The 26796-nt window shown below is 41.6% G+C and overlaps 1 protein-coding gene across 1 annotated transcript in view; it reads left to right on the forward strand.

The window, feature by feature from the left end:
* LOC143036202 (alpha-2-macroglobulin-like protein 1) overlaps positions 1–26796 on the forward strand; it is a 65142-nt gene that overhangs the window by 4368 nt on the left and 33978 nt on the right. Inside the window, exons 2-9 of the mRNA XM_076203452.1 lie at positions 2794–2978; positions 3844–4094; positions 5540–5740; positions 18390–18557; positions 20478–20705; positions 20973–21146; positions 21866–22040; positions 26520–26663. Coding sequence (XP_076059567.1) covers positions 2794–2978; positions 3844–4094; positions 5540–5740; positions 18390–18557; positions 20478–20705; positions 20973–21146; positions 21866–22040; positions 26520–26663 — 1526 coding nt within the window. The remainder of the gene's footprint in view (positions 1–2793; positions 2979–3843; positions 4095–5539; positions 5741–18389; positions 18558–20477; positions 20706–20972; positions 21147–21865; positions 22041–26519; positions 26664–26796) is intronic.

Below are 26796 nucleotides of genomic sequence, written 5' to 3' on the forward strand. Positions count from 1 at the left end.
AGCTAAGGAAAAAAACGAGAACAGAACAGAGCCAGAAAAAAAGATTCTATTGGAGAGTAATGAATATGAAACTAAGGAAATTCGACATACAAGAGAAAAACAAAAGGGAAACAGAGAACACAATGGATGTGGCAGAAAACTAAGAGTGTCTTACACAAATATAGATGGATTAATAACAGGATTGAATGAGCTGAATGATTATTTGAAGGAAAAAGAACCGGACATAATGGGAATTGTAGAAACAAAATTAAAAGGTCCACTATCACCCAACAGTGTAGGACATGATGTATATAATTATTGGATCAGAAACAGAGAGACAAAGCAAGGGGGTGGAGTTATGTTCCCGACTAAGAAGGATATAAACGTGAGGTGTGTCACATAAGGAAAGAATACAGTAGAGATGATTATGATCGAAGTGGAAGACAGAGATAAGAAGAGCAGAAAATTTGTAATAAATTATGTGCCTCCGAAAAAAGCCTCGTGGGAAGAGAGTGAACATAAAAGTATGTTAGAGGACACAAAGATAACATTAAATAAGATAATGGAAGATGGAGGAAGAATAGTTATGATGGGCGACTTTAATTGCAAAGAGATCTGCTGGGAAGAGATGACAGTAAAGGGTGGAGACGGCTCATGGGAAAACGCTCTACTTGAGATGATTACTGACAATACAATGACACAGTGGATACAGGAGAACACTAGGTATAGAAATGAGGAAGAGCCATCGAAACTAGACCTAATAATTACATCTGCACCTAGAATAGTGGACAAGAATTGAATATAAAACACCAATAAGTAGAAGTGACCACATATTGATTGAACTGGAACTAAATGAGGAAAAATACATGAAAAGAAATGAACAATGTAGAAAAGGAAGAATGATGTATGAAAAAACAAACTTTGATAAAATAAGAGAATTCTTTCAAAAAGAAAACTGGGAAGAAATATACAAAGAAGGAACAACAGTGGAAGAGAAATGGAATATTTTGACAAAAAATTATAAAAAAAGGAGTGGAAAAGTATGTCCCAAGACAAAAACAAGAAAAAGAATATGTAAAATGCTGGTACAATAAAAAGTTGTAGGGAGTTAAAAGACAAAAGAGACAAAGCTTGGACCAGATGGAAAAAAGACAGAAGGCCTGAAAAATGGAAAATATATACTTGTTATAGAAATGAATATGTACAAACGTGCAGAGAGGAAAAGAGAAAATATGAAAAAGATGTCATAGAAAAGTGTAAAGATCATCCAAATCTATTCTACAGATTTGTAAACAACAAATTGAAAAACAAACAAGACTTGGAGAAATTAAGACAAGGGGGAGTTGAATACACAGAGGAAATTGAAATGGCGGAAATTATGAACAAGCATTTTAAATCAGTGTTTACAAGGAAGAACATACAACCTGAAGAGATCGAAGGGAAAAAGAAAGTCCCTCCCATGAAAGAAATAGAACTAACAAAGAACGAAATATTGAAACACTTGAGTAATCTTGATGTCAGAAAATCACATGGACCAGATGAAAGAATGCAGAAATGAACTGGCACACAAAATACATAGCATAATAAATAGTTCCTTGAAAGAAGGAAAAGTTCCAGATGATTGGAAAAAAGCAAATATAGTACCTATATATAAAGGAGGAAATAAAGAAGACCCTAACAACTATAGACCAGTCTCTCTAACAAGTACAATAGCAAAAATTTGTGAAAGAATTGTCAAAAGTAGATGGGTAAAATATTCAGAAAAAACAGCGCGTTAAATCCAAGGCAATTTGGATTCAGACAAGGACGATCATGCGTCACCAATTTAATATGTTTCTATTCAAGGCTAATAGATATAATACAAAAAAGAGATGGATGGGCTGATTGTGCATGTCTAGACCTAAAAAAAGCTTTTGACAAAGTACCACATAAGAAGTTGCTTAAGAAATTAGAAACTGAAGGAGGAATACAGGGCAAACTGCTTAATTGGATGGAAGACTTTTTGCAAGAAAGGAAAATGAGAGTAGTGATAAGAGACAAACACTCAAAATGGGATGAAGTAATAAGCGGTGTTCCGCAAGGAACAGTTCTGGCCCCAATAATGTTTGCTATATATATTAATGATATGGATGAAGGAATTGAAAGCTATATGAGCTTCTTTGCAGATGATGCAAAACTACTGAAAAGGGTGAACACGGAAGAAGATTGTGAGTCACTACAGACTGTTCGTTTCAGAACACTGACGACTTATGGACCTTTAGCGAGAGGAAACTTTGGATTGATCTGTTATATTAGACTCTGTTCACGATAGCTCAACTATAATGCATGTCAATTGAAGCTATCACACACAACCACCGCTGTTCCCGTGCGGTTCAAACCACTAATGTGAACAGGGCCTTAGTGTGGGTGCTGGTTGTCAATTCTCTGAGCTTTAGAAATGTGTACAGAGGAGATGCTGCTATCCGACACTCAGTTTTCAGAACCACAAGAGAAAACCATAGAAAAAATTAGGATACGATGGACTCGTGGGGCGTTTTACAAGATTAAGGACCCATGTACTATATAGCACATCGTTGAAATGGAAAATTATACATAAATGTAACATGATTTGTTGTTAGAAAAAAAAATCGTGAACATGTCAACTCCAGTTTATTTATTTTTTTTATTTATCTAATTTGATTTGGTTTTACTTTATCTTATCATCTTATTTATCTATTTCATCATTTTTTTATTTAATTTAATTTCATTTCATTTTTGTTTTTATTTGACTTGGCGAATACGAAGACCTTTTGACTTTTCTTTTTTTCTTTACAGAGGCTACTTAATCACGACCACTCAAGATTGGAATTATGGATCGGGGTCAAAAGTTTGCATATTCCACGTAGGAACTACAGGCCGGTCAGACGAATACCTCAAGGTCACCCTAGAACGTCAAAACCAAATTTTCCCCATAATTGATACCACTACTATAACCTCCACTGTATTGCCAATAGCAGATGGTGAGTGACACTTTAAAAAAAATCCATAGATACAACATTTGTTTAAACTTTCATTAAAATGTGTTCATGAATCAATCAGCCCTGGTAGGATATATATTTATTCATGATGAATATTGTCCATTTAACAGGACAAGAGTTATGATTATAATAGAATCTGATCCCTTCTGTGGATTTGGCATAACCAGTACAGGTGGATTTATCATCCTCTTGCGACACTGCCTCTTATATCAATCCACCACGGGAATTGGTGGTTTTATGTCCTGGACCAATTCCCGAAATGGGTTTAATGTTTTGGGTTCAAACGTCAGCATAAGTGGCGGTGGGCGAGTATTGTATTAAGAGACCTAGGTTAACATGAACTATGAGCTTGCTTAGAATAATTTGTCAATAGTTATTGCCATATGCGATTAAATTATATGTACTACACCTTATAACAATGGAAAATGTAAAAAGTGTGTAAATTCTGTTTTTCTATAATTGCTTTAATGCAATACATTTGACAAAACTAAAAAATTGACTGGAGATATTTCATTAGGTCTCAGATTATAAGCAGAATTCACATTTCCAATACGTTGGAGAATTCAAACGAATCTAATCTTTTGCAAAAAGGAGATGTCCAATTGTTTAAATTCTAGTGAAACAATTCCAGTATGTGAAATATCACAAGTCTATCTTGTACCTGTTACTACATTAATCAACCAGAGGACTAAACTGAATGAAAATTCGATACTTGTATGAACAAATCATTGAATGTACCAGAAATGACCCATCGGTTTGAAAGGGGTTTAAAATTGAACAAAGTTTTTTTTTATTTTTACGAACCAGAAGACTTGATATTTAAATGATTTATTCTTTTCGCCAACAGGGCAAAGGAATGGATGCTACACCGTGCAGGTTCCGAAATTGGATACAAGATCGTTATTTTCTGGTCACAATATTACCTTTGAGGGTCGACTTGGTGGAAAGAAGGTCTTTGCCGAACATCAATTTGGACTCCATAGAGAGCCAACCAGTATATTCTTGCAAACGGACAAATCTCTCTACCTACCAGGACAGACTGTTCGTTTCAGAATACTGACAATTTATGGACCTTTAGCGCGTGTTTCTACCGAAAACGTAAGTATAAAAGCTCTTGAGTAAATAGCTCTATTTGTTTTGAACTTCTCAAGCAAGATGGTCGCTTATAAAGTTGTTTTACTCGGTGCGACTCTTGTTCAACAATGATCGTTCATGGCTCAGTGACGATCGTCAAACGTTTGTCAAGAGCACTAATTCCTTGTCTTTGAATGGGACTGTTTTGCTTAGTTGGAAAGTACGAAACTGATCATATTAACCAAACTTGTCAACCCGCCATTGGCTGTGGTAGGCTTATGATCACACCGAGAAAATGTACCTTAACCCTAGAAAGGAATACGTCCCATTTCGAAACGTTACTGGAAAACCTGTATCCAATTGGCATCATTCGAGGAATTTTTTTTTTTATAGAAACTTTATCATACTGGAGAACAGAAATAAGATTTCTGGTACCTATACATGTATAAATGAATCATAATTAACTGAAATTAATATAATTGCCAGATAGCGATGTTTATGGGCGCGAGTGCTCGCAAAACTCGAAATCGCCTCGAACATGTATTCAACTGGAAGCTGTAATACTTACTAGGGTAAAAGCTGAGACGAGTCTTGGGTGGAATTTGATGGCAACTCTTTGAATAAGAGATCGTAGGTCTGCGTGCGTTTTTTTTTTTTTTTTTTTTTGACTTGACCTTGTAAAGAGCCCACTATTGTAAATAAAAATGCAGGATTTTCTTTTTCTTCGTTAACTTGTACAAAATTAAGTTAAGAGGTGGACAGGTATTCAGAAGAAGAAAATTGATGTAATGAGCATTTCACTTAAAGATTAAAGATGAGTCTAGTTTTTTATACAAATAATATTAATGCTTTTATATGTCAATAGATAAGATTATTTCATATTTGATCAAAAGTTTCCATGTGCCAGTGTATTGATGAGGTGGGGTATATTCTTTCGAATCTTCCTCAACTGGTTGGGGAAGTCGAGGTAGTACTTTACGTATGGTCCTCAAAGGATTACAAAGAAGGAGCATGCCGACAGGAGACCTTTTGGTCCATAATTAGGTCGGATGCGAAAAAAATATAATAATGAATAAATGAATAATTAAATCATAATATGAATAATAATAAATAAATGTGTAGGTATAGTTAAACAAATATATACAGTAAATAATGATAAATAAATAAATAATAACAAACAAATAGACATGATATAAGACATATGACATAAGGATTCTTAACCATTTAACATTAGCAACTGTATATTTTTTCACTAAACCCAGACAGTTTTTATTAATCTGAATTTAGACTTAACAACATAGCGGAGTCTCACATGATCAATTCTCCGTTTTGTGCTAAGTCTGTTCCTCAACTGAATAGATTTTTTTTTTTTTAATTGGTAAGAACATTATCAAGGGGTTGATGACTTTTCGACCATCGATCCTTACGTTGCCAATTGTATGTCCTTCAAACAGTGATTTCTTCCACAGTATAACGTCGTACACGTGAAAACTCCTAAGGGTATTCGCATTCGTCAGTGGTTAAATGTCGACAATTCCATGGGACTTGTCCATCTTGAGTTCCAACTCGTGGAAGAGGCTGATGAGGTGAGATATACGATAGCGCAACTTTCTCTAAGAGTGTGCCGGTTAATCGGCAAGAATCGGCAGTTTTTGGTTGAATCGGCATCTGTTTTTTTTTTGTTTTTTTTTAAGAATCTGCATCGTCATCGGCAAATTATTGCCGATAACGATACCTATTCTAAAAAAAAAAAGGAAAAACGGATTCCTGCCGATTAATCGGGACACCCCTAATTTTCTTTTCCACCTGTTTAGATATGCAAGTTCCTCCGTATATCAAAGCGTGGCGAAGATTTTCTTCAGTGTTATGCATAATCTTTGTTAGTCCTCAGATTTCAGTGAATTAGATCTTATAAAGGGTACACTGGGAAAAATCTGACGATTGCAGAGAAATCTGTAAAATGGCGAGGAAAGTAATTGTCTTTGGGAAAATGGAGATCAATGTAAAGATTTCAGACACTGTAGAATTTAATTTTGAGTCTATACTATATCTATGCCATAAATTTGGCACAGTTTTCGTAGAATCTTTCTCGACTATATCATAGTTGGGATGGAATTCTAGTATGAATGCAGAGGAATTTTTCCTCTGTTATGTAACGTAAGAAATTGGGTTTTCAAATTGCTAAACACTGTAGTTGTCATTTCTACTTCAAATAGTTGTCTAGTACCTTTTATGTGCTTGTGTGCATGCGGGTATGCGCGTGTAAGTTAGTGCATGTGTTGGTACTTGGACATTTGTGCGTTCGTGCATTTACCTAGTTGTATTTACCTAGATGTATTTTACGGGACGGGGAACTATGCTCGTGGTGTCCCGTCTTCATATCTCATTTTATCTGAACTATTTTTAAATTCATGTATTATTTTTGCACACACCACTTTCTCATCTAACTTGTTCCAACTGTCTATTACTTTGTGAGGAAAGCTGTTCTTTTTCATATCTCTTCTATAGCTGTCTTTCTTGATTTTCTTTCCGTGTCCTCTTGTATTTCTATCATCCCATTTTATCAGATTCTCTCTATCAATAATTTCTATGCCTTTCATGATTCTGTAAATAGCTATCAAATCTCCTCTCTCTCTTCTTTGCTCTAGTGTCTGTAGTTCAAGTTTTGCTAGTCTCTCTTCATATGATAGTTTTGAGAGTGTTGGTGCCAATTTTGTAATTGCTCTTTGTATTCTTTCAAAAAAAATTTATACATTTTTTTGTACTTGGTGACCATATCGTTGCTGCATATTCCAATCTTGGTCTTATCAGGGTGATTAGAATTTTCTTCACCATTTCTTCATCCAGGTATGTAAATGCCACTTTGATTGTTCTTATTAAATTATGAGTTTCTCCAAAAATCTTATTTATATGTTTCTCAGGTGACATATTATTCATAACAATGACTCCCAGGTCCTTCTCATTTTCTACTTTTTTTATTCCTTGTTATCCCAATTTATATGATCCTATTATTCTGTTTTTGCTTTTCCAAATTCCATTATACTGCACTTTTTAGTGTTGAACTCCATCTCCTACTTCCTACTCCATCCCCATACTTTATCTAGATCACTCTGTAGTGACTCACAATCTTCTTCCGTGTTCACTTTTTTAATAGTTTTGCATCATCTGCAAAGAAGCTCATATAACTTTCAATTTCTTCATCCATATCATTAATATATATATATAGCAAACATTATTGGGGCCAGAACTGTTCCTTGTGGAACACCGCTTATTACGTCATCCCATTTTGAGTGTTTGTCTCTTATCACTACTCTCATTTTTCTTTCTTGCAAAAAGTCTTCCATCCATTTAAGTAGTTTGCCCTGTATTCCTCCTTCAGTTTCTAATTTCTTAAGCAACTTCTTATGTGGTACTTTGTCAAAAGCTTTTTTTAGGTCTAGAAATGCACAATCAGCCCATCCATCTCTTTCTTGTATTATATCTATTAGCCTTGAATAGAAACATATTAAATTAGTGACGCATGATCGTCCTTGTCTGAATCCAAATTGCCTTGGATTTAGCACGCTGTTTTTTTTTTTCTAAATATTTTACCCATCTTTTTTTGACAATTCTTTCACAAACTTTTGCTATTGTACTTGTTAGAGAGACTGGTCTATAGTTGGTAGGGTCGTCTTTATTACCTCCTTTATATATAGGTACTATATTTGCTTTTTTCCAATCTTCTGGAACTTTTCCTTCTTTCAAGGAACTGTTTATTATGCTATGTATTTTGTCTGCCAGTTCATTTCTGCATTCTTTCAAAATCCAGTTTGCTATTTCATCTGGTCCATGCGATTTTCTAACATCAAGATTACTCAAGTGTTTCAATATTTCATTCTTTGTTACTTCTATTTCTTTCATAGGGGGGACTTTCTCTTTCCATTCTATCTCTTCCGATTGTATATTCTCCCTTGTAAACACTGATTTAAAATGCTTGTTCATAATTTCCGCCATTTCTATTTTCTCTGTGTATTCAACTCCTTATCTTAATGTCTCCAAGTCTTGTTTGTTTTTCAGTTTGTTGTTTACAAATCTGTAAAATAGTTTTGGTCGATCTTTACATTTTTCTATGACATATTTTTCATATTTTCTCTTTTCCTCTCTGCACGCTTGTACATATTCATTTCTATAACAAGTATATATTTTCCATTTTTCAGGCCTTCTGTCTTTGTTCCATTTGGTCCAAGCTTTGTCTCTTTTGTCTTTTAACACTCTACAACGTTTGTTGTACCAGCATTTTACATATTCTTTTTCTTGTTTTTGTCTTGGGACATACTTTTCCACTCCCTTTTTTTTTTATAAACTGTCAAAATATTCCATTTCTCTTCTACTGTTGTATCTTCTTTGTGTATTCTTTCCCAGTTTTCATTTTGAAAGAATTCTCTTATTTTATCACTTTGTTTTTTTTTATACATCAATCTTCCTTTTCTATATTGTTCATTTCTTTTCATGTATATTTTTCTCATTTAGTTCTAGTTCTATCAATATGTGGTCACTTTTACTTATTGGTTCCTGATATTCTGTCTTTTCCACTATTTCAGGTTCTGATGTGATTATTAGGTCTAGTCTCGATGGTTCTTCTTCATTTCTATACCTAGTGTTCTCTTGAATCCATGGTGTCATTGTGTGGTCAATAATCATTTCAAGTAGAACATTTCCCCATGAGTCTTCTCCACCCTTTACGGTCATCTCTTCCCAGCAGATTTCTTTGCAATTAAAGTCGCCCATCATAACTATTCTTCCTCCATCTTCCATTATCTTGTTTAATGTTATTCTTGTGTCTTCTAACATACTTTTATGTTCACTCTCTTCCCACGAGGCTGTTTTTGGGGGCACGTAGTTTATTACAAACTTTCTGCTCTTCTTATCTCTGTCTTCTACTTCTATCATAATCATCTCTACCCTATTCTTTCCATATGTGACACACTTCACGTTTATATACTTCTTAGTCAGGAACATAACTCCACCCCCTTGTTTTATCTCTCTGTTTCTAATCCAATAATTATATGTATTGTGTCCTATGCTGTTGGGTGGTAGTGGACCTTTTAATTTTGTCTCTACAATTCCCATTATGTCCGGTTCTTTTTCCTTCAGATACTCGTTCAGTTCATCCAGTCCTGTTATTAATCCATCTATATTTGTGTAGCACGATCTTAACTTTCTGTTATTTCCATTGTATTCCCTGTTTCTTTTTTGTTTCTCTCTGTTATGGTCCATTTCCTCAATTTCATATTCACTACTCTCCGGTAGAATTCTTCTTTTTCTCACTCTGTTCTGGTCTCGTTTTTTTTCTTTGGCTTGTTTCCTTTTCGTTTTTTCTTCCTCTCTTTCCTCTTTATTCATTTCTCTTTTTATTCATACCTTTTTATATTGTTCACTTGCTGCTAGCCTCCCTGTTTTTGCTAAGATATTCTCTGCTGTTGTTTGTGATCTGAATTTAATCTTAATCGGTCTGGTCTTATCTGTACTATATTTTCCGAGCCTAAGCATCTCTTCGATTTGTTTCATTATTTCAGATTCATCTTCCTGAACTAGTTCTAGTAAACTGCTTACTTTTTCTTTTTCCTCACCGATTCTTGAGGAAGGTGAGTTGAGAATGGAGGATAGATGGAGAAAGAGGAAAGGAACAAAGGGTAGGGAGGTGCTTAGAGTGAACTCTTTAAATGAAAAGGAAAAGGAGAAGGAGTACAAGAAGAAGCTGAAGGAGGAGTGGGAGGGAGTGAAGGATAGAGTAGAGGTAGGTGTGGAGGAGGAATGGGGATGGTTCAAGGAGGGAGTAAAAAAGTGTGCAGAGATGGTGTGTGTAACAAGAAGGACAGGAGGAAATAGAAGGAAGGGTAGTGAATGGTGGGATGAGGAAATGAAGAAGGTTGTAGAAGAAAAGAAGCGAGCTTACACAGATTGGTTACAAAATAGGACGAGGGAGTCATATTAGACGTACAAAGAGAAGTAAAGAAAAAGGTAAAGGAGGCAAAGAGGAGAGCAGATGTAAAATGGGGTAAGAGTATGACAGAAAATTTTGAAAGTAATGCAAAGATGTTTTGGAAAGAAATTAAGAGAGGAAGAGGAGGCGAATCAAGTAGAGAAGAAAAGGTAAAAGGTGCAGATGGAGAGATGATAATGGAGGAAAAGGCAGTGAGGGGAAGATGGGCAGAATATTTTAGGGAGTTGCTAAATGTGAAGGAGAATAGTGAGGGAAAGATAGCTGCAGTGGGAAATGCTATAAAGATGAGAGTGATGAGTGAGGAAAATGGAGGAGAAATAAGGAAGGATGAAGTGAGGGCGGCTGTTGAGATGATGAAAGCAGGTGAGGCACCTGGTCTGGATGGATGTCATGCAGAATGTCTTAAAAAAGGAGGTACAGTGATGGTGGACTGGTTGGTGAGGTTATTTAATGTTTGCTGGAGAGAAGGTAGAGTGCCGGAGGACTGGAGGAGTGCTTGTATAGTCCCACTTTACAAGGGAAAGGGGGACAAGTGTGAATTTAGTAGTTTCAGAGGGATTAGCTTGTTAAGTGTAGTTGGGAAGGCTTATGGGAGGATCTTGATTGAGAGGATTAGGAGAGGAACAGAGGGAGTAATTGGTGAGGAACAGTGTGAATTTAGGACAGGTAGAGGGTGTGTAGATGAGATTTTTGTGGTAAGACAGATATGTGAGAAAGCTATAGGAAAGGGGAAGGATGTTTTTTGGGCTTTTATGGATCTGGAAAAGGCTTACGACAGGGTAGACAGAAAGGCACTGTGGGAGGTTATGTGGATATACGGGATAGGAGGAAAGCTTCTCTGAGCTGTCAAGAGTTTTTTACGAGAGTAGTAGAGCTTGTGTCAGGATTAGAAATGGAGAGAGTGAGTGGTTTGAGGTAAAGGTGGGACTTCGACAAAGATGCGTTGTGTCACCCTGGCTGTTCAACTTATACATGGATGGGGTAGTGCGAGAGGTAAATGCAAGGGTAGTGGGTCAGGGATTGGAGATGGTTAAAGAAAATGGAGAAAAGTGGGAGGTGAGCCAGCTGTTGTTTGCGGACGACACTGCGCTTGTGGCAGGATCGGAGGAGGGATTGAGGAAGTTGGTGACAGAGTTTGGGAGAGTGTGTGATAGAAGAAAGCTGAAGATAAATGTGGGTAAAAGTAAGGTGATGAGATGTACAAGGGGTGAAGGTGGCAGTAATCTGGAAGTGAGCATTAAGGGAGAGCAACTGGAGGAAGTGGATAGTTTTAGATACTTGGGTGCAAATGTGGCAGGAAAAGGTGGAGTAAAGGTGGAGGTGGAATGTAGACTGAGAGAAGCGAGTAAATGCCTTGGTGGATTAAAAAGTGTAATGAGGAATAGAATTTTGGGAATGGATGCTAAGAGGAGAATGTATGAAGGAGTGATTGTGCCAACAGCACTGTATGGAGCAGAAATATGGAACATAAGAGAGGAAGAGAGAAGGAGCTTGAATGTGTTTGAGATGAAGTGTCTGAGAAGTATGATGGGGGTTACTAGGCTAGATAGAGTGAGAAATGAGGAGGTGAGGAGGAGAACAGGGGTGGAAAGGGAGTTGGGAGATAGGGTTGATGAAAGAGTATTAGGATGGTTTGGACACATGGAAAGAATGAGTGAAGAAAGACTAGTAAAAGAGGTATGGAAGGCAGATGTGGAAGGAGTGAACATGAGGGGACGTCCTAGGATGAGATGGATGGATGGGGTGAAGGGGGCTTTGGGGAAGAGGGGAATGTCTGTTGAGGAAGGACGGGAGAGGACAGAAGACAGGGGTGAATGGAGAATGGTTGTATATGGAAGATGTTGTGATGCATGAGGTGGAATGGATGGGGGGATGGGGGATGAGGTAGTGTGTGTGAGCAAAATTTTGACGCAGCCCGAAGGGATTTCTCCCCGTCTTCTCCTTTATATGGGGGGACGGAGAGGGGGGGTCGCCAATTTAACGAAGCGGCCTTGCTGTGGATGTGCTGTGTCTTGCGACACTGCTTCTGACACAGGGCAGTGGACAAGGTGCAGGGATGACCCGTCATCCAGGAGGTGCTAAGATGGGAGGGAGGGTGGAGGGGCGTGGAGTGTTTTCGGGGATGGAATGGGTGGGAATGATTTTATGCCTTTTCCTTTTTGGCTACCTCCCTTGTAAGGGGGAAAAAGCCTTGGTATATGTATGTATGATTCTTGAATTTCTATCTAGGTTATGTTTCTCTTCCATTCCTGATATAATTATACATTTCTTTTTATCTGCTAAGTCTCTTACTATATTCTCCTTCTTTCTCATCACTTTGATAACCGAGTCTTCAGTTTGTTCTTTCATTTGTGGTTTAATTATATCAGTAAATGCAACTTTACTGTTTTCCTGGATTTTTCTCCAACCCTGTGCTTCTTTTGCTATGGCCTCTTTATTGTCTTCATTGTTCCTTTTTAATTCTTCATTCTCCTCTTTTACTTCTTTTAACTGTCTTTTTAATTCTTCTATTTCATTAGTTAAATTTATGTTCGCCTTCTCTGGTTCTTCCAATCTTTCAACTCTCTGCGCACTGTTGGTTACGTTACCGAACCTATCTTCCCAATGTTCGATCATCTTATCAAGTTTCTCCTCTAGTCTTGTCAATCGGGGGAGGTTGGTATCGCCCCCACTCTCATTAAATCCCTGGAAATTATTATCCTCACCTTCCATTGTGCTGCTCTTATCTATATTTCTAATCTTTACAATTTTGTTAATCCCATCACCAGAATCGTCGGTCCTTCGTTTGTTTACAAGACGTCTGGCCTCTTGGGCCAAGTCCTCCCTTCCTCATTTCCTTCCATTTCCCTCAGTAATCCCTCCCCTTCTCCTTTTTCCTCACTTTCCCACGACACCACGAGTTATCCCCTTCCCTGTAAATACAATAGGTACTTCCTTTGCGTTGAGGTCCACGAATATTTCACTTTTTCTTCAGAACTCTAATCCTCGCCGTCCATCCGACAAAAGTGTGTGTGTGTGTGTGCGTGCGTGAGTGCACAATAAAGTGCACCACGGTCTTGGATCATGTGCTGAGTTAGTGATCAGCAGCTATTACCCTCAAGGATGATAACTCAGGTTGAGAATGGACCGATCTATGGGTTAAGCTGTGGCCTTGCACTCTCCCAACTTCTTGCCCAAGAGGGTGGGGTACTGTGATGCATTGCGGGCTAAACTCAAGATAGCTTAGCAAGCCAAGTCATTACTATTACACCAGCAAGCACGTATATACGTGTCTACGAGTGCGTCTGAGCGACTCCGTAAGGGTTGTAGTGATATATTCGAGATTAAAATAAAACCCGTCATTATAAGTTGCTCTCTTCTATTTCGCCGCAATTCAGCTAGACCGCCTAACGGGAAGATTGCGATATTCTTAGCATCGAGGTGCTGCAACGGGTACAATTAGGTCGCTAGTGATATCAGGCATCTTGACACAGATATCAAGTGATCGCTTGTTAGTAAACAATTGGTAACACTTTGTCGCAATCAGTGGCTAGGTGCTACCCTCATAAGATCAGCGTAACTAGCACATATGGTTAGCTAATGGAACAAATAATTAATAGAATTAAGCAATGGATGCATGCGCACAGGCGCGTATGTAGGTATATTGTGTGTGTGTGTGTGTGTGTGTGTGTGTGTGTGTGTGTGTGTGTGTGTGTGTGTTAAAGATATGGTATTGTACGGCATTAGATTTCCTCGTCATACTAAGGAATTTCATACAACAAAGTATGGGTTAGTTACTATATATTAATGCCATAAGCATCTCGCCTCCTTCAAAAACTCGTCTTTGACAGTTTTTTTCTTACTGTTCACAAATAGAGCCGATAACAGGACACATCTACCCTCCTACTCCTCCTCCTTCTCCTCCTCCTCCTCCTCCTCCTCCTACTCCTCCTACTCCTCCTACTCCTCCTACTCCCACTCCTCTTCTTACTCCTCCCACTCCTCTTCCTTCTCCTTCTCCTCCTACTACTCCTACTCCTCCTCCTCCTACTACTACTCATCCTCCTACTACTCCTCCTCCTACTCCTAATCCTAATCCTCATCCTACTCCTACTCCTACTCCTACTCCTCCCACTCCTCTTCCTACTCCTCCCACTCCTCTTCCTACTCCTCCCACTCCTCTTCCAACTACTCTTCCTCCTATTCTTCCTCCTCCTCCTACTCTTCCTACTCCTCTTCCTACTCCTCCCACTCCTCCCACTCCTCTTCCTTCTCCTTCTCCTCCTACTACTCCTACTCCTCCTCCTACTCCTACTCCTCCTACTCCTACTCCTCATCCTACTCCTAATCCTATTCCTCATCCTACTCCTACTCCTACTCCTCCTACTCCTCTTCCTTCTCCTCTCACTCCTCTTCCTACTCCTCCCACTCCTCTTCACACTCCTCTTCCTTCTACTCTTCCTACTCCTCCTACTCTTCCTACTCATCTTTCTCCTCCTACTCTTCCTACTCCTACGCCTCCTCCTCCTCCTCCTCCTCCTCCTCCTCCTCCTCCTCCTCCTCCTCCTCCTCCTCCTCCTCCTCCTCCTACGCCGCCTCCTCCTCCTACGCCGCCTCCTCCTCCTACGCCTCCTCCTCCTCCTCCTACGCCTCCTCCTCCTCCTCCTACGCCTCCTCCTCCTCCTAAGCCTCCTCCTCCTCCTAAGCCTCCTCCTCCTTCTACGTCTCCTCCTACGCCTCCTCCTCCTCCTACGCCTCCTCCTCCTCCTACGCCTCCTCCTCCTACTCCTCCTCCTCCTCCTCCTCCTCCTCCTCCTACGCCTCCTCCTCCTCCTACGCCTCCTCCTCCTCCTACGCCTCCTCCTCCTACGCCTCCTCCTCCTCCTCCTCCTCCTCCTACGCCTCCTCCTCCTCCTACGCCTCCTCATCCCCCTCATACGCCCCCTCCTCCTCCTCCTCCTCCTACGCCTCCTCCTCCTACGTCTCCTCCTCCTCCTACGTCTCCTCCTCCTCCTCCTCCTCCTCCTCCTCCTACGCCTCCTCCTCCTCCTCCTACGCCTCCTCCTCCTCCTCCTAAGCCTCCTCCTCCTCCTAAGCCTCCTCCTCCTTCTACGTCTCCTCCTACGCCTCCTCCTCCTCCTACGCCTCCTCCTCCTCCTCCTACGCCTCCTCCTCCTCCTACGCCTCCTCCTCCTACGCCTCCTCATCCTCCTCCTCCTCCTACGCCACCTCCTCCTCCTACGCCTCCTCATCCCCCTCATACGCCCCCTCCTCCTCCTCCTCCTCCTACGCCTCCTCCTCCTCCTCCTACGCCTCCTCCTCCTACGTCTCCTCCTCCTCCTACGTCTCCTCCTCCTACGCCTCCTCCTCCTCCTACGCCTCCTCCTCCTCCTACGCCTCCTCCTCCTCCTACGCCTCCTCCTCCTCCTACGCCTCCTCCTCCTCCTACGCCTCCTCCTCCTCCTACGCCTCCTCCTCCTCCTACGCCTCCTCCTCCTCCTACGCCTCCTCCTCCTACGCCTCCTCCTCCTCCTCCTACGCCTCCTCCTCCTCCTATGCCTCCTCCTCCTACGCCTCCTACGCCTCCTCCTCCTCTTATGCCTCCTCCTCCCCCTACGCCTCCTCCTCCTCCTACGCCTCCTCCTCCTCCTACGCCTCCTCCTCCTCCTCCTCCTACGCCTCCTCCTCCTCCTACGCCTCCTCCTCCTCCTCCTACGCCTCCTCCTCCTCCTACGCCTCCTCCTCCTCCTACGCCTCGTCCTCCTCCTCCTCCTCCTACGCCTCCTCCTCCTCCTCCTTTTACGCCTCCTCCTCCTACGCCTCCTCCTCCTCCTCCTACGCCTCCTCCTCCTACGCCTCCTCCTTCTACTACGCCTCCTCCTCCTACGCCTCCTCCTCCTCCTACACCTCCTCCTCCTCCTACGCCTCCTCCTCCTCCTACGCCTCCTCCTCCACCTACGCCTCCTCCTCCTCCTACGCCTCCTCCTCCTCCTACGCCTCCTCCTCCTTCTTCGTCTCCCCCTCCTCCTACGCCTCCTCCTCCTCCTACGCCTCTTCCTCCTCCTACGCCTTCTATGCCTCCTCCTCCTACGCTTCCTCCTCCTCCTACGCCTCCTCCTCCTCTTACGCCTCCTCCTCCTCTTACGCCTCCTCCTCCTCTTACGCCTCCTCCTCCTCTTACGCCTCCTCCTCCTCTTACGCCTCCTCCTCCTCCTACGCCTCCTCCTCCTCCTACGCCTCCTCCTCCTCCTACGCCTCCTTCTCCTCCTACGCCTCCTCCTCCTCCTACGCCTCCTCCTCCTCCTACGCCTCCTCCTCCTCCTACGCCTCCTCCTCCTCCTACGCCTCCTCCTCCTCTTACGCTTCCTCCTCCTCCTACGCCTCCTCCTCCTCTTACGCCTCCTCCTCCTCTTACGCCTCCTCCTCCTCCTACGCCTCCTCCTCCTCCTACGCCTCCTCCTCCTCTTACGCCTCCTCCTCCTCCTACGCCTCCTCCTCCTCCTCCTACTCCTCCTTCTCCTCCTACGCCTCCTTCTCCTCCTACGCCTCCTCCTCCTCCTACGCCTCCTCCTCCTCCTACGCCTCCTCCTCCTCCTACGCCTCCTCCTCCTCCTACGCCTCCTCCTCCTCATACGCCTCCTCCTCCTCCTACGCCTCCTCCTCCTCCTCCTACGCCTCCTCCTCCTCCTACGCCTCCTCCTCCTCCTCCTCCTCCTCCTCCTCCTCCTCCTACGCCTCCTCCTCCTCCTCCTACGCCTCCTCCTCCTCCTACGCCTCCTCCTCCTCCTACGCCTCCTCCTCCTCCTACGCCTCCTCCTCCTCCTACGCCTCCTCCTCCTCCTACGCCTCCTCCTCCTCCTACACCTCCTCCTCCTCCTACGCCTCCTTCTCCTCCTACGCCTCCTCCTCCTCCTACGCCTCCTCCTCCTCCTACGCCTCCTCCTCCTCCTACGCCTCCTCCTCCTCCTACGCCTCCTCCTCCTCCTACGCCTCCTCCTCCTCCTACGCCTCCTCCTCCTCCTACGCCTCCTTCTCCTCCTACGCCTCCTTCTCCTCCTACGCCTCCTCCTCCTCCTACGCCTCCTCCTCCTCCTACGCCTCCTCCTCCTCCTACGCCTCCTCCTCCTCCTACGCCTCCTCCTCATACGCCTCCTCCTCCTCATACGCCTCCTCCTCCTCCTACGCCTCCTCCTCCTCCTACGCCTCCTCCTCCTCCTCCTACGCCTCCTCCTCCTCCTACGCCTCCTCCTCCTCCTACGCCTCCTCCTCCTCCTACGCCTCCTCCTCCTCCTACTCCTCCTACGCCTCCTCCTCCTCCTACGCCTCCTCCTCCTCCTACGCCTCCTCCTCCTCCTACGCCTCCTCCTCCTCCTACGCCTCCTCCTCCTCCTCCGCCTCCTCCTCCTCCTCCGCCTCCTCCTCCTCCTCCTACGCCTCCTCCTCCTCCTCCGCCTCCTCCTCCTCCTACGCCTCCTCCTCCTCCTACGCCTCCTCCTCCTCCTACGCCTCGTCCTCCTCCTCCTCCTCCTACGCCTCCTCCTCCTCCTCCTTCTACGCCTCCTCCTCCTCCTCCTACGCCTCCTCCTCCTCCTCCTACGCCTCCTCCTCCTACGCCTCCTCCTTCTATTACGCCTCCTCCTCCTACGCCTCCTCCTCCTACTACGCCTCCTCCTCCTCCTATGCCTCCTCCTCCTCCTACTACGCCTCCTCCTCCTCCTAAGCCTCCTCCTATTAAGTCTCTTCCTCCTCCTTCTCCTCTTCCTTCTCTTCTTCCTTCTCTTCTTCCTCCTCCTCTTCCTTCTCTTCTTCCTTCTCTTCTTCCTTCTCTTCTTCCTTCTCTTCTTCCTTCTCTTCTTCCTTCTCTTCTTCCTTCTCTCTTCCTCCTCCTGCTCCTCCTCCTCCTCCTCTTCCTTCCTCTTCCTCCTCCTCCTTCCTCTTCCTCTTCCTTCTCCTCCTCTTTCTCATCCTCTTCCTTCTATTCCTCTTCGTCCTCTTCCTCCTCTTCCTTCTCCTCCTTTTCCTTCTCCTCCTCCTCTTCCTCCTTCTCTTCCTCCTCCTCTTCCTCCTCCTCCTCTTGACCCTCATCACAGCCAGTTACATAAAAGCAAACCCACACTAATGCAACACAATGGTCTAGTATTTAGTGCCCTAGGTCAGTTTCAAGAAACTGGAGATGTAATCCAGTCGATAAAACCTGGGACACTAGTTGCTATCCTGCACGCTTTGCAGCAATCTTTTCAAATTTGCAATAGTTCTTCGTGAATATGTAATATACATTAGGAAAGTAGACAACTTCAGCTCTTAGGCTCAAGTGCACACGAGACTGATAGACAGTTTACATTTTTCTTCCTCTTCAGGTGAGCGTAGCGAAGGTAACCGGTGGCAACGCACCATTTGAACCAATGAAGGTCTGTGTAATGGAACAACTGTGCAAAATCCTGAAAACAGACTCTGAAGGAGTTCTAGCATTCCACGTTCCTTATCATGCCTTTGATTCTAACGCCAAACGCTCTGAAAGAATAAACGTAAGTGTATATGAAATTATTCAGTTTCCTGTCCCCATGTATACACCACATTAACCACATCACCACGTTCCCATGCACCATGCGGGCAACGTCACATTCACCCAGACATCGTGGCGCCACACTTCCGCTCCGAGCCACAGTGCGGCGACTGCCGAATCAGCAATTTAGCAAGCGCAGAGGCGAACTCACACACAGACACACGAACACACACCAATAGATGCAGTCAATCGCCAATTCGGAATAACACACGGCAACACAATAGTAATCAACCCTTCCCCCCTGGATATATTGTGTATTGTAGAATGGGATATAGTAGTAATTATGAACCAAGAACAAACTTGTAAAGGGCCAAACACTCCGACTAAAAATATTGACAAGGTGACTGAGAGCACCTCAAAATTCAGCAGACTCAGCATTTCCGGAAGACAAAACCTGACTGCACGAGTCAAGGAGCAGTCGGTGTGTGGCGTGCCCTAGTGAAGAATTGTGTACAGAAACTGTGTTATAGTTTATTAATAAAGGAGAAAAATTCGAATAGAGTGAATTACCACGTAGCACCTTACCTCCGCTACACCCGTTCTCCGTCCTTTTCTTCCTTGAACCGTCAGATATTTTCTCTAAATAAACTAATGCCACTTTTACAACCTGTCTCCCTTCATTATTTCATCACCTTGAATTGCTTAGTCAATGTTCTTTCCACAGTCGTCCTGTCCACTAGTAACTGCCTGTCTGTTCTTTTCACCCCATCATCTCTACCATACTCACCTTTTTTCACGTTTTCCACTTTCTAAAACATAACTTCCTTGCTTATGTTTCACTACCATTGTATTAGTATTTCACGTGCCTATCCCTAATTTGTGCTTAGCGGAAAGTTCTAAGCATTTCTTTTTCTTGTACACCTATATTACGAAAAAATACACTACACAGATTCCAGCGGATCTGTGTTCTACTAATAACTGCCGGCCCTAGATTAGGTCGTGGTTTTTATGCCACTCTTATTTGCATTGGGTGCGAGGGTTGACAGCTTAAACATTTGTTATTTAGATTTACATTCATGGGAAGTTTAAATCTTAAGTTTAACCTAATAAATGATTGATTCTGTTATGTAGTTGTTTCTTGTGATTTAATTCGGGCTTATTTGGGGAAGTGGTATAGTGTGCGTTGGAAATGTGTTGTCTGGACCTTTTGTCATTAGTCACGCTGCGTGTGTAACATTACGCGAACGTTTCTTGGACTATGGTGCTGAGGGAGTGAATTAATCTCAAGTGTGTGTTCCGGGTTTATTCTGGTTAGTGCGAGTGTCGACCTAGGCTGGGTCGGACGGTCGGGCTCCGAGGCTGCCCTGACCGCAAAGATGACCGCGTGGGCCTAGGAACGAGCACCGGTGATTACAAGAGCTGTGGAGAACTGCCTATGGAGACCAAAACCTGGCTCCTTATATACACAGCTTGCGTACGCTAAAGTAACAAAGGACCCAGCCTCGCAGGAGCATAGCTCGGCAGGGCCAAGGTTGTGCTTTCATGAGGATACAAATGCCTGTAGTACAGGCGTAATATGGTCAGCTGTTTCTACACAACATATACATTCCTTGTCCATCCCATTTCTGCAGCGACGATACTAAAAGCCAATATGTCGCGTAGACGCACATGTGGGGGACTCTTTTCACCACACGTACATGTGATGGTGGCCGCCTGAGGGTGTGGATGTATGTTCGTACGTGTGTAATGATATAGTTTTCCGTAGGTGATATTTGTTAAAGTTACACCTTTTTTACGCGTCCTCGGCTTCTTTTCACAACTTGTTTTTCATATTGACGACTCTTCAGCCAGTGTCTCGTATCCTGTTGCAAATTTTTGATATGCAATATTGGACATATTTTTTCATTTTTGCTTAGTTACAGCTTTTTCACTTTTTTTTCAGATAACATCCGTCAACTACCCTAGGATACCGAGTAAGGAAAAAGACTCGCCAATTAGATATGGGAGCGGACATGCTGTACGTTTTACACGTTACTATTCTCCTACAAATTCTTCCCTATTTATTCAGGCTCCTCGTGGTAAGCTTGATTGTAGGGAAGAAGGCCACCAATTATATCTTGATGTTATGTATTCTGCTTTTAGACAGAACAAGGCAGCCATTACTGTCCAGGTAACTTTTGGGTTTCATTTTTCACACTAATTAACCAAATATTAATATAATGAATTCCTCTGAATTATTTTTTGGTAATGAATGCCAAGCTCATGGTCATTGTAAATGTAATAATCATTTCAAGGTATTATTCTAAATCTAGATTCAGAACTTTAGAGCAGCTGTGTACATAATGTAAATGAACAGTGCATTAATTTTGTTTTATTTTACTTGTCTACTTAATATTTTTTTTATTCTATTAGTTTTTATTCATGTTTTCATTTCAAGTTAATATCACGAGGAGAGATTCGATATCACCACACGGCTGACTATACTTTACGAAATTCACCTTTACCATTGAATTACGAATTTTTTGCACCTATGGAATACCCAAAAGATTTCACGATCGGCTCTCTGAAGATCCCAATTAATCTACGGGATACTGACTCACCAGAAGCTAAAGTAAGTAGTTCCAAAAGTTACCCAAGTTTGGAAAACAAGGGCTCCAGAAGGGAAGACTTCTATTTAATCTAGAAGTACTTGGAAACAAAATTAACCTATTAAGTTGTCGAGGAATAAAATGAAATGTTAGAGTAGTCATACGTAGTAAGTTTGAACAAGTTTTGTAAATAATAGATTACTTTGTTAGACACCTAATCAATATATTGAATCAGATTCGTGTATGGTTACATTTAATAATCCTAACCCAGCCTTGGGTAAGCTAGGGTAATGTAACCTTCAAATGTTGAACATAACCATTACTGCAGTCTTGTTTGACTGTTTTTACTGTTAAATTTATCCTTCGATTCAACGGACAAAAGGTAGGGGATAGGGGAATCTGCCCAATATATATAACAGATTCAATATATTTACTTAATCTAATATCAGCAAGGATTGTGAAGAAGAGTTCTTGGTATGTTTTTGTATAGTGGGAGGACTTCGAAAACTGAGGCGCTAAGCTTTGTCCATTGCCTTAAAAAAAAAAAGTAGTTTATAAAAGGTCCGTTAAGTCTATGGACGATGGTATACTTTTGATATACCATATTGTCTGAAACTGTGGTGTGATTCAATCTTGAATAGTACCCATAACTTTAACTTAAGGTAAGTAAAGTAAAATGGATCCAACGTGTGTAAGCATGTAGATGAAAAGCATGGAAAGTGTTAAAAGTCTGTCTTTATAGGTCCTCGTGTGGTTCACCCGCGATGACGGCGAGGTAGTGTCAGATTCAGCTTCGGTGAACCTTCAACAGTGCTTAGAGCACCGAGTGTCTATGACGTGGAGACCCAACAGGACTGAACCAAGGGGCCAGTCCACCCTAACCATCACAGCGGAACCTAACTCCGTCTGCAGTTTCGGTAACTTGGGAACATTGTGCAATTAGGCGCGGTTCGCACCGTTTCGGCACCAAGTTCCCGATCCCACGAGCAAAGCTGGAAAAAGCTGCCAAGAAAACCTGAACTTGGTGCCGAGATGTTGCTTATGTGAACCGCGCTTTAGACACATTCCCAGTAATTCTGTCAATAACAAATCTGGGGTTAGGAGAACATCTTTGTCATTACTGTTTTCGATTGGCTACTGCACAAAACATTCAAACTAGACAGCCAATCAAGAGCAGTTGTGACTGCTATCATAATGTGGTCATTTTTGAGTCGTTGTACTATCGCCAGCACATCAGCTGGTACTGATTGGACAGTGACTCGTGGCTAGAGTAGATGTGGCAACAGTGAGTTTGTCCTGGTAAAAAGTATGAATAGGTCGGAGTAAACGCTATTATAATGATCAGTTTACCATTTTTGGAATGTCCACTATATTTATGAAGTCGATATGATGTGTGTATAGATATAATATGACGAATTAATCAACATTGACCAAAAACAGTCAAATGGTGGTTGGTGACGACTAGTGTGGATACGTGGACAGCCACCTGGTGATTGACTACTGTAAGTAGACCTGTTTATCCAAAGAAATATTTCCCTATGGAAGGAACACAGGTCTGGTGACATTGTAAACTATGAGATGTGTGTACGTGGCGTCCCAGCTTGATTAACTTTTTGAACAATTCTATTGCAATCTAGTAAAATAACTACCTATGTGCGATTAAATATAAGAAAATGATATGTTACATTTTTACTTGTCGATGGTTAAATATTACAAAGGACTACAAAGGAGTAGCATGCCGACAGGAGACCTTTTGGTCCATAACTAGGTTAGATGCGAAAAAATAAATAAAACTAATAATGATATAATAATGAATAAAATGGGTAATGTTCAATAGTAAACAAATAGGTATTTAGTGAATAATAATAAATGGACAGATAAATGACAAAAAATAGTAAAGTAAATAATAATAAACGGACAAATAATAACAAAACAACAATATGTAATAAATGGCAGCCATTACAGCATCTTGCTTAAGTGTTTATCTATACGAATCTTAAAGCTTCGAACTAAACTACATTGCACTGCCTCTGCAGGAAGTTTATTCCATTCATTAATTACACGGTTGGCAAAGTTGTTTCTACCCATTTCCAAATTGAATGTCTCCTGACAGTTTGAGACCATTATTCCTCGTCTGGTTCTCATTCAGTGTGAAAATTGTTACTTTTTATATTAATTCCCTTTAGAATCTTAGACATGTAACAAGTCCCTTGAATCTACGCTTGTTTAGGAAAAATAGATTCATACATTTTAGTCTTTTTCATATGATTTATTCTTTATATTTGGAATCTGTTTTATGGCTCACCTTTGTACTTTTTCCAAACTGTCGATGTCTTTAACGAGATTCGGTTACCATACGGAAAGAGTATGTTTCAAATGTGGACGAACTAACGACTTGTATAACTTGTTAATGAGAGATGGACTTTTGAAGTCGAAAGATTGCACAATCACTCCTAGAATTTCGTTTACTTTCTCAGAGGCTGAAATACCCTTGGATGATTTGGGATCGTTACTGATAATTACGCAGAGATCCTTTTCACTATCCACTTTTAACGAATTTCCATATAACTTCTAATCGTCCTTGCTATTTTTTTACCTATGTGCGTAACCTTGCATTTACTTGTGTTAAGTTTCATTAGCCACTTTTCAGACCATTGCTGTGGTTTATCTGAATCTTCTTGAATATCTAATTGGTATTAGTAATCATTTGCCATTCCGCATAGTTTTGTATCAGCAAATTTGGAGACTATAATTCAGTCCATGGTCTATATCGTTTATATATACCATCACTAGAAGTGTCTCAAGAACGAAACCCTGAGGAACTCCACTCGTAACATTTTTTCCATGTAGAAGTTTTGACATTTAGAACAATTGTTTTCGAACGTTTAACCAATTACTAGTTCAAACTAGTAGGCTACCAATTATTCCGTTTGAAACTAATTTAGTGAGTAGTCTTTCGTGGGGAACTGTATCAAAAGATTTTGCGAGGTCTAGATATATCAAATATATATTGAGGTAACGCAATATTTAAAGGCGAAAGGTAATTCCGAATTCAATTCACTCGATGAGCATCCTTGGCAAAATTAATTCTATGATCATTACGGAACAAAGTTCATGTAGAAATAAATGACACTGGTGTGATTTGAATCGACGACTCAACGATTGCCCTTACTATGCTCAGCCGTCCATATAATATGACATAAGTGTAAAGGGGTAGAATCAGAGTTGCCAGTAGTTATGTTTGATCACAAGAACAGAAGACCCGTGTCTGTCTTCATACAGTTAATATTTTGGCACCTAATATAATCGCCTGTGTTATATACATAAATAAAAAATTTCGGTGCATGATATGAGTACCCTTTTTAATGTCGATGGCGTTTCCTAATGACCACATAACTAAATTACCAAGGATGATCCCCGAGCAAATTGAATTGGGAAGTATCTAATGTTTTCTTAACACTGCTACCTCAACATGTGTTACCATCGACACATAAAAGCACAAAATAGATTTATTTTATACTTAATCGCACATAACCCGTTTTTTCAATAAAACAATATTTATCAAAAATACGATTGGGGTGCATTAACGCCACATACACACAATAGCAAAATACCGTTAATCATGTACAGATCTACTTAAAGTCGATCAGCAGATGCCCGTCCACACTACTCTCCGCCAATCACCACTTGACTGCCGTTGATATTGGTTTATAATAAATTGTCAATATCATATCTATACACACACATCATATGGACTTCATAAATTTAGCAAAAAATTCCAAAAATGGTAAAATGGTCATTGTAGTGGTTGTCATTCCGACCCATACACACTTTTACAACAGTGTAAACTAACAATGTTGCTACATCTATTCTCGTCACGAGCCACTGGTAAACCAGTGCATCAGTTTATAAGTGCTGGCAATAGTACTTCAGAAGCAGAATTCCGATCCTCATGAATGGAAGAATATTTTCTAAATAGTCGTCAACCAGTTTATTACCCAGTAAATAGATTCGACTTAGATTGATGATATTTCTTTGATAACTTTTGCTTCTTCCCTCTGGGACAATTACGCGTCGACCGTAACGAGAAAATACAAGAATGAAAGAGATTACAAGAGACCATAATGCAGTTTAATGTCCATTACCATCTATCATCCCCATCCATAAAGTTGTCCAATTTAATTTCCTCGAGGAGGTAGTATTCGAGAAGGGAGATAAAGCAAAAAAATATAAGAGGCAGTTAAGTAAAGGAATATTAGTTAAGTGATCAACATTCCTTTTTGAATGGAGGTTAGTCTTCAGTCGCAAAAAAAAAAAAAAAAAAAAAAATGTGCATTGTTCAAAAACTAAGACCGCACAAGCCGTCCAACATCGAGAAATTAGATCATTAAACTACTATTGGCATGTAAATGAACGTATTCAAATTCAATACGCCTTGCCAAGTGCCTTGACTCCTTAGCTGCGACAAAGGTCCGTGAGGTAGAAAGGCACCAGCGTGAAGGAGAAAAGGTGATGGTGAGGAGCCTACAACTAGAAGTACTGAGTAGTTGCGACCCAAGTTGTCACTCTTGCCCTATGCACTTGGAATAAGGCAGGTAAATCACTACTGGAAATTGGAGATAAGTGCGGGATTCAAACCCGCAACTATGTAAATGCAAGACCCGCACGTCTCCGATTACGCCATCAGTGCACGGTGGGAGATTAAGACTATTTAGATTAACCACTTCAGTACGAGTCAAATTCTTGCGCGCAGCATCGGCTGTCATATGTACGACGCATCACACTACTCGCATTAGAAAATATAAAGTCACTTCTGTATTACTCGTTCTCCTTTACTTTGAGTAATAATAAACATAGAGAACGTGATCAAGCCAGTTCACAGAATCCGGGGTTAACTCGTGTACATCTACAAAAAATATATATAATAAAGATGCTGACACCGGCATCCTTCTACCTCATGACGACTACGTGGTCGTCATCGTACAGAAGTGGTCAACTTCTTCGCTACGCTATTTACATGTTCTAAATAAGCCTTGGGTCAGATGATTTCACTCGGTTAAGGGGATGACTGTAGTTAATGGTGAGATGTTTACTTCTACAAGCATGCGCGACTTATGAGGTGAATACAATTCTTGTTTAATCTTCACCTGAGGAAGACAGGAGTATTTCTTTTTTCTTTTTTTTTTCTTTTTTTTATGTATCTGCACGTCACACAAACTGTATTTTCAGAAAAGGAAATACTGGTTTAGAACACAATTGGCTTTCCATCTAATCATTCACTCGCACATTCCTTTGCAGAAGCTTTTCGCTTCCAGCCATAACCACACCAATAACCAAGACCCTCACCATGCTTGCTGGCTTACAGAGCTATTTGTTGATAGTTTCTCTTCTTGCAGATGTTGTGGACAAGAGGGTTGACCTACGTTCGGGTTTCTCATTCCTTCATAAACGAGGGATTTTCAGTTTCATCAGTAGAAGTAAATCGTTTTCTTCATCTATAAATACAAGAAAATACTGTATTGAACAACTCGGCCCCATACGTAAGTTCTAAAAGATGGATTTAGTTAATCGTGAATGTAGTTTGTGTATATCAGCCCATCGTGGCATGCGCACGCGCACGCACATGTACACATGGACACATGCACACGTTCATATGCACACAGACTTACACGT

This window comes from Oratosquilla oratoria, chromosome 2 (assembly GCF_046742065.1).
Source record: "Oratosquilla oratoria isolate Oo_2021 chromosome 2, ASM4674206v1, whole genome shotgun sequence".
NCBI lineage: Eukaryota > Metazoa > Arthropoda > Malacostraca > Stomatopoda > Squillidae > Oratosquilla > Oratosquilla oratoria.